The 12,655-nt window shown below is 43.7% G+C and overlaps 1 protein-coding gene and 1 pseudogene across 1 annotated transcript; one reads left to right on the top strand and one right to left on the bottom strand.

Moving 5' to 3' along the window:
* Window positions 1–4,948: 4,948 nt before the first annotated feature.
* On the bottom strand, window positions 4,949–11,546 carry LOC136536041 (phosphatidylinositol/phosphatidylcholine transfer protein SFH11-like; annotated as a pseudogene).
* Window positions 7,340–9,516, top strand: LOC136513174 (uncharacterized). Its single transcript, XM_066507167.1, has 2 exons — window positions 7,340–7,812; window positions 7,915–9,516. Exons 1-2 carry the CDS (start codon window positions 7,393–7,395, stop codon window positions 9,514–9,516), a joined length of 2,022 nt encoding a protein of 673 aa, XP_066363264.1. The 5' UTR covers window positions 7,340–7,392.
* Window positions 11,547–12,655: the final 1,109 nt, after the last annotated feature.

Genomic DNA, 12,655 nt, shown 5'->3' with positions numbered 1-12,655 from the left:
CCTGGACCTGGAGTTGCCGATGCTGTCGATGGCATCGTAGACGAGGTAGTAGCGGTGGTGACGCTGGACCCGCGCGTGACGCGTGGCTGAGGGTCAGAACAATGACGTACGGTGACGCCCTCCTCCTCAGCCATCTCGACCACGGCGTATGCAATCAGGTCTCGCTTCTATAAGCGCGCCTGCTCATGCGGATCAGCGGATGGCCAGGGAAGGGAAGACGCGAGAAGCGGCCGTCGCCGAGAGACGCGCGCAGAGCTAGAGCCTGAGGCCTTCCACCCTCCGTCCGACGACGTTCTTCCCGGCCAGTCGGCCACATCCATCCGTAGGCCCTCCTGCTTGCGCACCGGATCTCCCTCCCACCACCCTCTCGTCCTGACTTGCCGGTAATAAGCTAGGTCAAGCTAGCCTATCCACGCCGCGGTCCAGCACGTAGCCACGTAGATAGGGACGGCCGGAACGCCGGGCCGCAGCCCGCAGCCATACATTATGGCTGACGCTCCGGCCGGGCTGGCGGCGGGGGAGCGAACGGGTGAGAAGGGGAACGTGGGGCTGCCATGCACGGGCACGGCACGCAATAACTCAGACTCCAACTCGCCCAAGCAAAGGATGAACAACGGAGGTTCGTTCGATGCAGTTGACGCGGATGCGTGATTGTGCATTTGTTGGCACAGTGGATGACGTACGGCCTAATTGGAGTCGGAGCCGTCGATCATCTCTCAATCAATCAAATAAGTAAGGGAAGAATCCAAGAAACCAGAGCATACGTGTTGTTGTTATAGTCCAACATGCCGACAACAATATATATACTCCGTATCTCTTAGCCGCCGACCGGCCTCTCCACGTAATAAAACGAATAAGGCCCCGGAATCTTCAAAATATTGCATCGGCTTCTCACGACGACGATATATAGCTGCTCTTCGTACGTATCTCATGGATCAGAACACCCAAAGTGACGCCTCGAAGTACAGGTATATATATGCTACTATATATATCTTTGTTAAAATCGTAGTTCATATCTTTATCTTGTAATTTCACTATATATAGCACCTTTTTTTCGATGCAATGTACCATATTGTTTTCTGCTAGCAGCATGTATGATGTATCTGATCCACGATATGATATGTGCATCGTCTTCCCTTCTCAATTAGTGGATGAATCTTGAATTGTATATTAAGGGCACGTTTTGAAGGGCTTCTCATTCCAAAACGCCTTTGATTTTTCGAAAATCTTGATATGCTTCCTCCAGGTATGGTCTTATTAGCAGCCATGGCCCCACGAGGGAATAGGAACGGAAACTTGTTATTATTTTATAACGTGGGAACATAAATGTTTTTTTTCCGGGACGTGGACGTTCCCAGAACATGAAATGTGGTCATGTTCCCATTCCCAGGCTACTAAGAGTATGGTAGCTCGAAGTCACAGTTAGGAGAAACCCTCCCAAACTATATAGCCCCCATAAAACTTCAATTTTAGGGGTAACGATAATATATATATATATATATATTGTCCTAACTCTATAATAGTGTGGGATCTAGTGTAAGTCAGAAATAATTAATTGGTGCAAGTCCACCCAAACAAATTTGTTGAAGATAGGAGTGGGAGATTTAATTGGTTCATATTCCTATATGACCGTGTAACAAGCTTATTATTATTACCGGCTATTTGTTGTTTAACTGCATGTCCCTCCTACCTGGTAGTAGTAGGGATTTTTTTTAGCAATTATTAGCTTCTAGAGTAACGGGGTGTTTGTGACTACTCCACAAACTCTACCGTAGAGCAGTTCCACAAAAAAAAAACTGGAGTTTGTGCGTGGAGCACCTCTTTAGGTGCTCTCACAACTACACCCTTTTGTGTGGAGCTGAAACCGCTTGGCTAAAAAATGTAGAGCGGAGTTGAAAAACGTGAAGCGGAGCAGTCCCAAACACCTCTTAAGTTGTGGAAGCCATTAGCATTTTATATAATTATTACATCACTACTAGGTGGTGGCTTATAGTATATGTCTAATTTGCAGACGAGGACCTTGGAAGATTGTGTTTAAGCTGAGAGGAAAGAAATCTGGTATATATGTTAAAGACAAGCTTGGGACACGCAAATACGGTCACCAAGATGAACTACTCAAAATGACATCATTGGGTCGCGAAATAATGCAGCGTGTCGGGATGAGAATGTTGAAAGACAAATATGATGATCTCAAATCTAAGGGGATGCTACGGTGGGTAGCCTATAAAGAGGAACGGGCTAACATTAACCGTCTGATAGACTGTGTTAACCGGTCCCTTGCCATATACAAGCATCGGCGCCTGCAAGTAGGATTGTACTATTTGGTGCCATGTGCAAATGTTTACGATATTGACATCAAGAGTCATATCTTGCGGATGCCCTTAAAGGAAGCTCTAAAGAGGCGAAGGCTAGACATGAAGAAGAGGAGAAAGATTTTAGCTAATTCGAACTACAATGCTCCTGATACGACTGTGAATGAACATGTAACCGTTGTCCGACAATCAGTATTTGGGTCAGAGTGTACAAAGAGGTTGTTACTGTACACCGTAGCTTCAATAGTTTTAGGTTGCATTATTGTATTCTTCTAAGAAGATTCCTTATTTTGTGGAGGGGGTGTAATTTTGTTACTTTGTGATAAGTGCACTGGTGTGCACGTTGATTAATATATGGTTTGTTTTTAAAAGGGTTTTGCTATGGTACTCTTAAATAGTTGTGGACCGTTGATTTGGATAGTAATTATCACATATTACCTCCTACAATGAGGTAATAGAAGAAAAAATATTTTTTTGAAATAGGAAAAGGAAGCAATTAGGAATTATTGATTAGACTAGGTAGCGTGTCCGTGCGTTGCTACGGGACAACAAAACTTTTATACTAAAAACACACGGATCGCACAACAGATTATATTGCATCCCTACTCTTTACAATTCCAAAAAATATATATATTCTAACCTCTAAATTTCTTTTTGACAAAATTAATCTGCAGTTTGATGAAAGATTAAAAAGATGTCAGCCACCATGTACCCTCTAGCTATCAGATTTCATCGTCCCTTGCCACAGCGTACTTCTAGCTTCATGAGTGTGCATGTGCCGACTCGTGGAGTCTATTTTGCATGTCCAGTTTTTAGTTTAAGTTATGCCTTGCACTTAGGTCCATCTCCACCACTTAACTGTCAATACGCATTTGAAACTGGGAACAAATCCAACTATCAAAAGGATTCAATAATACTGAAGAAAATGGAAACAAAATATCAGCATGCTATGCAATGTAACCTCTGTTTTGCCAACATAAAAGAAACTTATCCGTGCTAAAGGATCTCAGGTTCATAGTGTACAATGCCAGAAGAACATCCTTACCAGGTTTTAAGTTTCTATATATTATGCCATTGGCATGTAACCAGTCCATTGCATAGTTAATTGCAGTGTGTGATGTGTGTATCTAGTTGGCTAGGCCAAATGCTATTCAGATAAGTTTTCAGTGACATTCCTGGTAGTAGCTCAATAACAATCACCATCAATGGTCCCTTCCCAGCTCCAATGAACTGCATGAGTGCATAAACATTTGTGAGAGGGTCCCAAAAAATGACAATCTATGTAGCCACACAAACATGTCATTCAAACTGGGAAGTACCTTGACAAGATTCTCATGTTTCACTTTACACATTATATTTACTTCTCGATTGAAACAGGCTTCAGTGTTGCTTTTTCTTCAGGAGTTTTTCCACGGTTAAGAACCTATCGTTACAATTTGATCACGATACCTATTCAGAGATACAAGGAATACAGGACTACTGAATATGACTTAAAGATACTAAAAGACAAATGAAAATAAACTAAAACAACAACTAATGCAGATACTTGAAATTCAGTCCAATAAAAGTAGCCACATACATGTGAAAAAATAGGTGCGAGTATGCATGCCTCAAAAGTATCGTTACTTCCCCCCATGGACCTTCCTAGTTTGTTCCCATCGAACATCAGCTTAGGATCAACAAGCAGCTCCCTATCTTCAGGATGCCGGATATCAAAGTAATTAGATTCTACAAAGAATTGGCCATTAGAAGAAACAGAGCAATATTATTATTATTATTATATAATCTGTAAATAAAAAAGGCAAACCGTAAGGCAGTTGTACAATAAATGCTATGTTCAGTTCATATTCAGATCAGAGGAAAACCGAAACATTTCTAAAAAAAATAGGTGTGAGTATGCATGCCTCAAAAGTATCGGATACTTTGCGACTCTGCGAGTTGAGGGCCGACGAACGGATACATGGAGGAGACAAGCGCCGCCAGAGATGAGGGGGCCCCCGCCGTGTGCAAGGCTGTGTCGGGCGGGGACGTGGGCGGGAAAGGCAAAAATTAAAAAGAAGGTATCCGAACAAAATGAAGTGCTCAAATGTGGACCCAGAAGCCTTACCAACCAGCAAGAAAATCTAAAAGCTCCAGATGATTTTCAATATACTACATGCAACAATATGTTTCATCAGCCTTCTGCCTAAGCAAAATGCACCAGCAGTGAACCAGATCTTTCCTTACCTATAACCACAGAGGTAATAATCAAGCATACACCCGATAAAAAATCAGTTAAACACATCGTTAAATTTTAAAAAGGTCATGAAGAAGATTAAAGGAGAGCTAATGTACTCCCCAACCCAAGGAAGGCAGATTCTAGACGACCTGCTCTTGATTTGGTTCTACTTCTCCATCATTAAAGATCAACACTCTCGACAAAGAGATATTTTTCTCGACCTCGCTCTTCTAGAGCCTAATAAGAAGGTGAATGCCAATCAGGCTGCAAGTAGTATTATAATAAATCACTTCGCTTTGAGGAGCATAGAACAAGGATAATAATCAATGGCATGATCACGATAAAGGTAATATAAACAAACATACTATTGCACTTGACTCCTTGTATTATACTATTGCACGGTAGAGGTGGATTTATATTAAGAAGACAGAGGAACGTGAAACGGTCTAGGCAAGGACTTGAACTTGGGGATGCTCACACCCTTAACAAACTGATCTAGACTCACCATCCTAATGGTGGAACATTTATTAGACAACCAGGATATGAAGTCGCAACTACCTATAATTGCTTCTCAATCTCAGGATTCAGTTTCAATTTAGCGAAATAAACCCCACCACAGGTAGATTTTTTGAATAATTTTCACTTCCACTATACTAAGCCAGTTAATTCCTTAAAGAATCTGAAATGCGATTAAAAAATTATCATTCAGATCACGACAGAACTTTAACAAATAGAGAATTTTGTGCTCACCTTTATTTGGCTCAGTGTAGACAGCTTCAGGCCAGTCATATCCATAACCTTCAAGCAGGTATTAATCTGTCTCCCGAACTTCTTTGATGCAGCTGGCTATAAAGAACACAGAATATATTTAATCTCTTTTCCCTAATTTGGTTCAATAAAAAAAACTCAACTGGTGGGGGAAGAACCACCCCCATGGCATTATAATTAAGAAGGGACCATATGACCACGGTTGAGAAAACCCCCATAAGAAAGCACTTACCAGGACAACACGATCTCAATATTCATTCATCTGTATGTGTGACTGCACATAATAGTTCACCTAAGAAAAATTGGGTGAGATAATTTAGAGAGCTCTTATTTCTATGGAAAAATAGTCTGCCATATCCATAAAATGAGCAATATTGATATTGATCCTACAAATCGAGACAAAGTTGTGTATCCTTTATTCAGTTTATCCTTTATTACATAGTAAACTTAGTAAAAATAAAGGTTTTCTTCATTGACAGACATACTGCAAACAAAATCAAGATATATATGAAACTGACTCAGATATGATATTGAATGTCTTGCTATTCTTTCAAATTAAATCAACAGCTTTAATTCTTTTTCCAAGGACATTTTTGCTACCGAGGCCTTGTCAAAAGTACTAAGACCCACACCAAATGCATAAACAGGTTGTCCCTACAAAAAAAAGGAGAGGAGCACAAATTAAAGCATATAATAAAAAGGGCTTATTGGATACACACCATTGCAATTTTCACGATTTTGAATCACGCCACTACAATTTGTCTAATTGGGCTGGTGCCATTACAATTTCGCAAGAGTTTGAAATACGCCACTATCTACGGCTGACTTTTGCCATTACAATTTTCATGAGCTGTTGTATTTTCGTATTGCCACTTTTGCCCTTCATGCCACGCAAAAGGATAAGCCGCGACCGCCGACGCGCGACGCGTCTTTCTGTTCGCCGTCCCCGACTCCGCATTCCTCACTCCCTTCCCCAATCCAATCCCTAACCCTAGAACTCGAGATCGACTGCGAGGCGGTTGGCGGCGGCGGCGGCAGCGGACCTGGTCTCCGGCGGAGGAGTGGGGCTCCACAATCCATGAAGGTCGAGTGGGCTGTGGCAGCGGACCAGTAGCGCGGCGATGGTGCACGTTGCGACAACGGCGGCGGCGCCCGAGGTCGCCGATTGTTCGGCCACGGACGGCACCAGGTACGTTGTTTCGAAGTAGCACCCATACTAGCTGAGGATGGCGACGCGGGTGGAAGCACGGGCGGGCGGGCTGGCGGCGAGGGACGGCACAGCGCGATTCCACGTTCGTGCGAGCGAGCGGCGGCCAGACGCGGTGGGGAGCGGGGAGGCGGGGCGCGCGCCGGCGACTGGAGCGGCCGTGTGGGCGGGGAGCGCGCCAGTGACGCGAGCGGCAGCGCGGGTGCAGGCACGGGCGGGCTGGTTGATTCCGTGTCTATCGAATAGGGGCTGCTGGTTGCGGTCCAGTAGCCTGACGGGTTGGGGGATTGGGAAGCAGGAGCGGATCTACCAATTGGGGCTGCTTGGCTTCTGTATTTTTTACGCGAGGGATGGTCTTCAGGCTTTGGCAGCGATTCTCCCTTTCCCTTTGCGTCAATTCAGTGATTCCAGGTTAAAAAAAAACAGTGATTCCGAAATCTAAAGTTGATTCTCTTATAAGCTGATGTTTGGAAGAGCACTGCCGAGGTACATGGTTTACTTTTGAGTTTTATGAATTAAAAAATGATAAAAAATGGTGCTGTTTTTTTAGTTTCCTTTGGACAAATGTTACTTTTCTCGCTAGTATCTAAGATAGTGTTCTTGCATTCCTTATTTTTAGTGTTCCAATTCAGCCATGACTATTTTGTTATCCTTTGTTTTGTCTTAGGATGTTTTCGTGGGAACAACCCCTGTGTGCGCTTCCAGATGACATAAATCCATTACTAAAGCCTTCTACTTATACTGAACTACAACTAGACCTTATCCTTCCTGATCTAGGAATGCAGCCTGGTCCAGAACCACTAGAACCTATTGATCTAGAACCACCAGAACCTATTGATCCAGAACCACCAGAACCTACTGATCCAGAACCACAGCCTAATCCAACAATGCCTAACAAATCCCAATGTGTTGCCGAAGAAGAGCATGACATCTTTGATAATGAAGAAGAGTATGTTGGCGTCGATGATGAGCATATGTACATTACAATTCCACCTGCACAGCCATCTTTGAATGCACCTACTAATGCTGCCAATCAAATTGTTCCTGCTGAGGCAGAGGTTACTGATGCAGATCCTGATGAGATAAGGGTCTTACATGATCCTGAGAACCCAAGAATAGAGAAGGGTGCCTTATTTCCTGACATCATCACCTTCAGGAAAGCAGTGAGGCACTATGCAGTGAAGAAAGGTTTTGAGCTTGCTCCTGGCATCAAGACTGACCCTACCAGGTATATTGCAAGGTGTAAGCACCCTGGCTGTCCTTGGCGTATTCATGCTTCAAGGATTCATGATCAGAAAACTATACAGGTATAAACAATTATGTATCCTTGTTATTAAATTCAGTTTGTTTTTTTAATTAAATTCAGTTTGGTTGTGCATACTACTTATTCATGCTTGTCTTTTGTTTAGATTAAGACCCTACCTTTTGAACACGATTGTCCAACCACGAAGCTTGTTGTAAACAAAATGCCTTCTCAAGAATGGGTGTCAGATAGACTGAAAGAATGGTTGAAGAAGAATCCAAGCAAGCGTCCGAAGGCAGCCAAGGAGAAGGTTGAGGGAGATTATGGGATAAAGCTCAAGTACAGCAAGCTTTATTCAGGTGTGCAGCTAGCACTGCAACATATTCATGGTAAATATGAAGAGTCATTCAAATTGCTATTTAATTGGAAAGCTCAGATGGATATAACATGTCCAGGTAGCATTGTAGAGATAGATGTGGAGAAAGTAGGCAAGAAAATGAGGTTTAAGAGGATATTTGTAGCTCTCAAACCATGTGTGGATGGGTTTATAACTGGTTGTAGGCCATTCATTGGTGTAGATGCATCAAGTCTAAATGGTAAATACACAGGACAGTTAGCATCTGCTACAGGGGTTGATGGACATAACTGGTTATACTACATTGCTTATGCTATTTTTGATTGTGAAAATGAGGACAACTGGAAGTGGTTTATGCATCATTTGAGAAGGGCTGTTGGGAGCCCAAAAGGACTAGTGATTTGTACTGATGCATGTAAGGGCTTAGAGAAAGCAGTTGGTGCAGTGTTTCCTGAGGCTGAGTACAGAGAGTGCATGAGGCATTTATATTCCAACTTCATGAAGCATTACAAAGGAGATGTTTTCACAACTCATCTCTATCCAGCTGCTAGAAGCTACACTGAAGGGCTGTTCAAGTGGCACTTGAAGAAGATATATGAATTTGCTCCTGATGCAATCAAGTACTTGCAAGATCACCACAACCGAATCTGGTACAGGGCTGGTTTCTCCGAGAACAGCAAATGTGATTATCTGACAAACAATGTGTCAGAGAGCTTCAACAGTCAGGTGAGGGACATGAAAGGGCTGCTCATACATGAGTTAGTTGATGGGCTCAGGGAGATGATAATGGAGAAGAGGTATCTTAGGAGAAAGGTTGGTAGAGAATTGGGAGAAGGCATTTTGCCTAGTGTCATCAAGGAACTGAACCTAATTAGCAAACACTTGAAGGTCATCAAAGTTGCAGTAAGTGATGAGGATTTTGCTGAGGTGACCTTGCTTGATGATTGGAACAACACCAAAAGGCATACAGTGGACCTAGTCAATCATTGTTGTGGCTGTAGGCAATGGCAGGTCACAGGAAAACCTTGTAGACATGCACTTGCTTGGATCTTGTCCAACAGAGGCTTGGAAATCAAGGATTTTGTGCATGAATACTACTCTGTGGCCAGGTTCAAAGCAGCATATGCAGATATAGTTCCACCCATGCCTGATAGGGCTGACTGGCCTGAGGTGGAGCTAGGATATAAACTGCACCCACCACTGCAGAAGAGGACAGCAGGCAGACCTAGAGTGGTCAGGATCAGAGGGAGTATGGAAGAAAGGGCAAACAAAAAGAAAGTGAGATGCAAAAGGTGCAAAGGCTATGGGCACTTTGAGAAGACCTGCAAACTTGCTGAACCAACAGAAGATGATGATGGTGTTGATGAGGTAGCTACGCTTGCATCACTTAAAAGGTACATTTCTTATTCCTGATTTGCTTGTGAATGTAAATGGGCAAGGAATGTCTAAATGATAGCCATCTCTTATAGGGTGAGGCAAGAAGATGAAGGACCGAGCAAGACACCAAAAAAAAGCAGAAGAGAAGTGCAACCAAGCAAGCACCCAAGAAAAATCAGAAGACAAGTGCAACCAAGCAAGCACCAAAGAAGAAGAAGACTCCTGTAAAGAAGAAGCTTCTGAAGGCTGCAACTGCTCCTGAAGCAAGAGTGGTGAGAAGCCTCAACAGCTGGCTCGGCGTGGATTAGATGATGTGTTTTGTTGTGCATTTGCTGGTCTTAGTGACCTGAAGTGTTATCTATGGCTTTTGCTAGTCCAAGCGGACCAACATGTGCTTTGTAAGTGACCTGATGTGTTTGGGAACTATGCAACTAGAATGGTGTCCTCTGTATGGATGTTAAGTACAATGTTTGAGAACTATGGATGTGGACCGATGGAATGTTTCCATTTTTATTTCTGGAATGATGAAAATGCATGTTCTGGGAACTATGTGCCGTATGTGCATTACATGTTTCCATCTTTATTTCTAGAATGTAGCATGTGCGCTTGACATGTCACTGCATGTTCTGGGAACTATGCGCCAAATGTGCATTGCATGTACTGAAGTTGATTCATAAATAAACTAAACAAAATGAGAGAATGGCAAACCCAAGTGCTTCACTTCAGATAACAGCCGGCGTCGGGACATTATCCTTTCTCGGGAGGGCAGAAAGGTCCATACGCAAATATGGTGGCCTCCTGTAGCCCTGACAGTGGGTCCAAGACGGCATGGAGCGTAGACAATGGCGTATTTCAAACTCTAGCAGAATTGTAATGGCACCAGCCCAATTAGGCGAATTGTAGTGGCGTGTTTTAAAATCGTGAAAATTGCAATGGTGTGTATCCAATAAGCCCTAATAAAAAATCCTTCTCACTACAGAGGAAACAAAGTAGCAAACTGCTGAGAAATGAATAGATCACTTTTGCAATCATGTCAGGGCGAAAATAGAATATTCCAATGGATGGAGAAAAAGAGATTAGTAAAAGCATATATCATATCAATAACATTGTTAACATTGCTAACATGAGAAATATGAGTCTGATCACTGTACCTGCTTGGAGTACCCTGTCAATCCAACAAGTAGCGTGTCTCGAATGGCTCTATATAAATCAGATGGCAGAATGGGTTTCTGTATCAAAAACAAATTGTAATGCTAGTCAGAAGAATACCATGAGTTAAATCATAAAAAAGGGCCGCATATATTGGTATTAGCATTTAGTTCATGATGCAAATGAAACAATATTTCAAAAAAAAAAATCTGCTACCAATGTAAAGAATATGCAGGGAAAAGTGAAGATATGCAATCACTACAAAACATATCCCAAGTCATTTGTTGGCATTCTGGCAATCCAATCTACTTTTCTTTTTCAAAAGAAAAAAAGACTTTGTACACTAAAAAAGCTACTTACAGCTAACACGCTGTCAATCTCATTATGTACTCTCCAGTTTAAGCAATCCATTAGCTGCAGCAAACAATTAGATATCTCATCAGTTCTTCCCAAGGGAAACCTCTCAACCTGAATGTAGATTGTAGATCACGCAAAAGGAGGTCCGGTGACTTACCATGTTATGAGCTTTAGGGGCACTCCATTCTCTAGCCTTCAGAAAACGCACCAAAGTCCCTCTCAGATTTCCTTGATGCACATTTTGCAAACATATCTAACCAATCACTTTTTGGTCATATTATTTGTTTTTTAAAAATATAATATCAAGTGTCAACAGAAAAAATGATGTCTACTGATGAAAAGAACAAGATCAATAGTAAATAATAAAAGTAAACAACAAATTGCAATAGACATGTGGTGAAAAATACATAAGCTAACAGAATGCAGCACCACAGTCTTGTGATGCCAGCAGGTTGACATAAAAAATAAAGAAAAACATTGTTTCTTAGTGGGGCATATTGTGATTCCAGAGTGGTTGCACAACCACACACGTCCTCAGTCCTGAGATCAACCATGCTCATTGTCACACAAATCATGAGTCATGACAAGGACTTAAGGACCAAATAAAAGTCCGAATCTGCAATTGAAACGTCTCCACCAGGAACAGTCCAGGCCACAGATGTTCAGGAACACGTCAACATCCTGGTCCACCTTCATCAGCACATGTCCAAATCAAACAATAGAAATTTCTTCGGCGATTGATTCATGCTAGGTGAGATCCACAGAGTGTGTGCACCATCCCTGCGAAGCGGGATTAATCCGGGAAAGTGACGCGCACCTTGACGGTCTTCCCGTCGTAGGCGTCCACCCACTTCCCAGCGATGAGCCCCTGCGTCCTGAGCAGCCCCGCGGAGCGGATCTTCTCCATCGCGGCGCCCGCGTCCGCGCTCATCTGCACACCCAAAATATATCAAACCCGCAACCAACAAGCGAACGAAGGCACCACACAGTGACACGCGACGGGTGTGCGAGGGGTGCGGTATGAAGCGGCGAAGAGGAAGATGGCTGGTTGATAAGGTGAGAGGGGGGAGCCATACGTGGCGGAGGGGGACGATGCGGGAGGAAGCGGCGGCGACCGGGGGGGGGGGGGATGTGGCGGGCACCGAGTGCCACCGCGCGTCGCATAGTCATCATCGCCATCGCCATTTGAAACTGGAATCAGGACGGGTCACGGGTGTGCGAGCGAGGAAAACGACGAGTGTCAAGGGGGGGGGGGCAGTTTGTGGAGGCGGCGTCGAGGCGGCAGCGCGTCTGGCGTGGCCGATTCCTGCGCCGAGGGAAGGGAAGGATTTGGCGATTGATTTCCTTCTTTCGTCGGCATCCTCGGCGCTGGGAGTGGGAGACCGCGCGAGGGAGGGAGCGCGTGCGATGGACGGTTTCCTTTTCTGCCGAGCCAGCTATAACACGGGGAAGCGAGGGGATCGCGATTTTTTTTAATTTTAACACTTTTTCGTAGCTAATTTTAAATCTAACACTGCAAGTTTTTAAAAAAAACTAACACTTTTTGCCGCGCCTATTGTCCTGGCGCGGCCAAATGCCTGTGCCGCGCCATGCATGGTGGCGCGGCAGAGGTCTGACGTAGCGACAACCGGTTTCGGTGACCGTTGACGTGACAGTTCTTGCCGCGCCA

Source organism: Miscanthus floridulus, chromosome 2 (genome assembly GCF_019320115.1).
Source record: "Miscanthus floridulus cultivar M001 chromosome 2, ASM1932011v1, whole genome shotgun sequence".
Taxonomy (NCBI): Eukaryota; Viridiplantae; Streptophyta; class Magnoliopsida; order Poales; family Poaceae; genus Miscanthus; species Miscanthus floridulus.
Note: the sequence above shows the minus strand (reverse complement) of the source record. Positions and strands in the feature narration are given on the sequence as shown.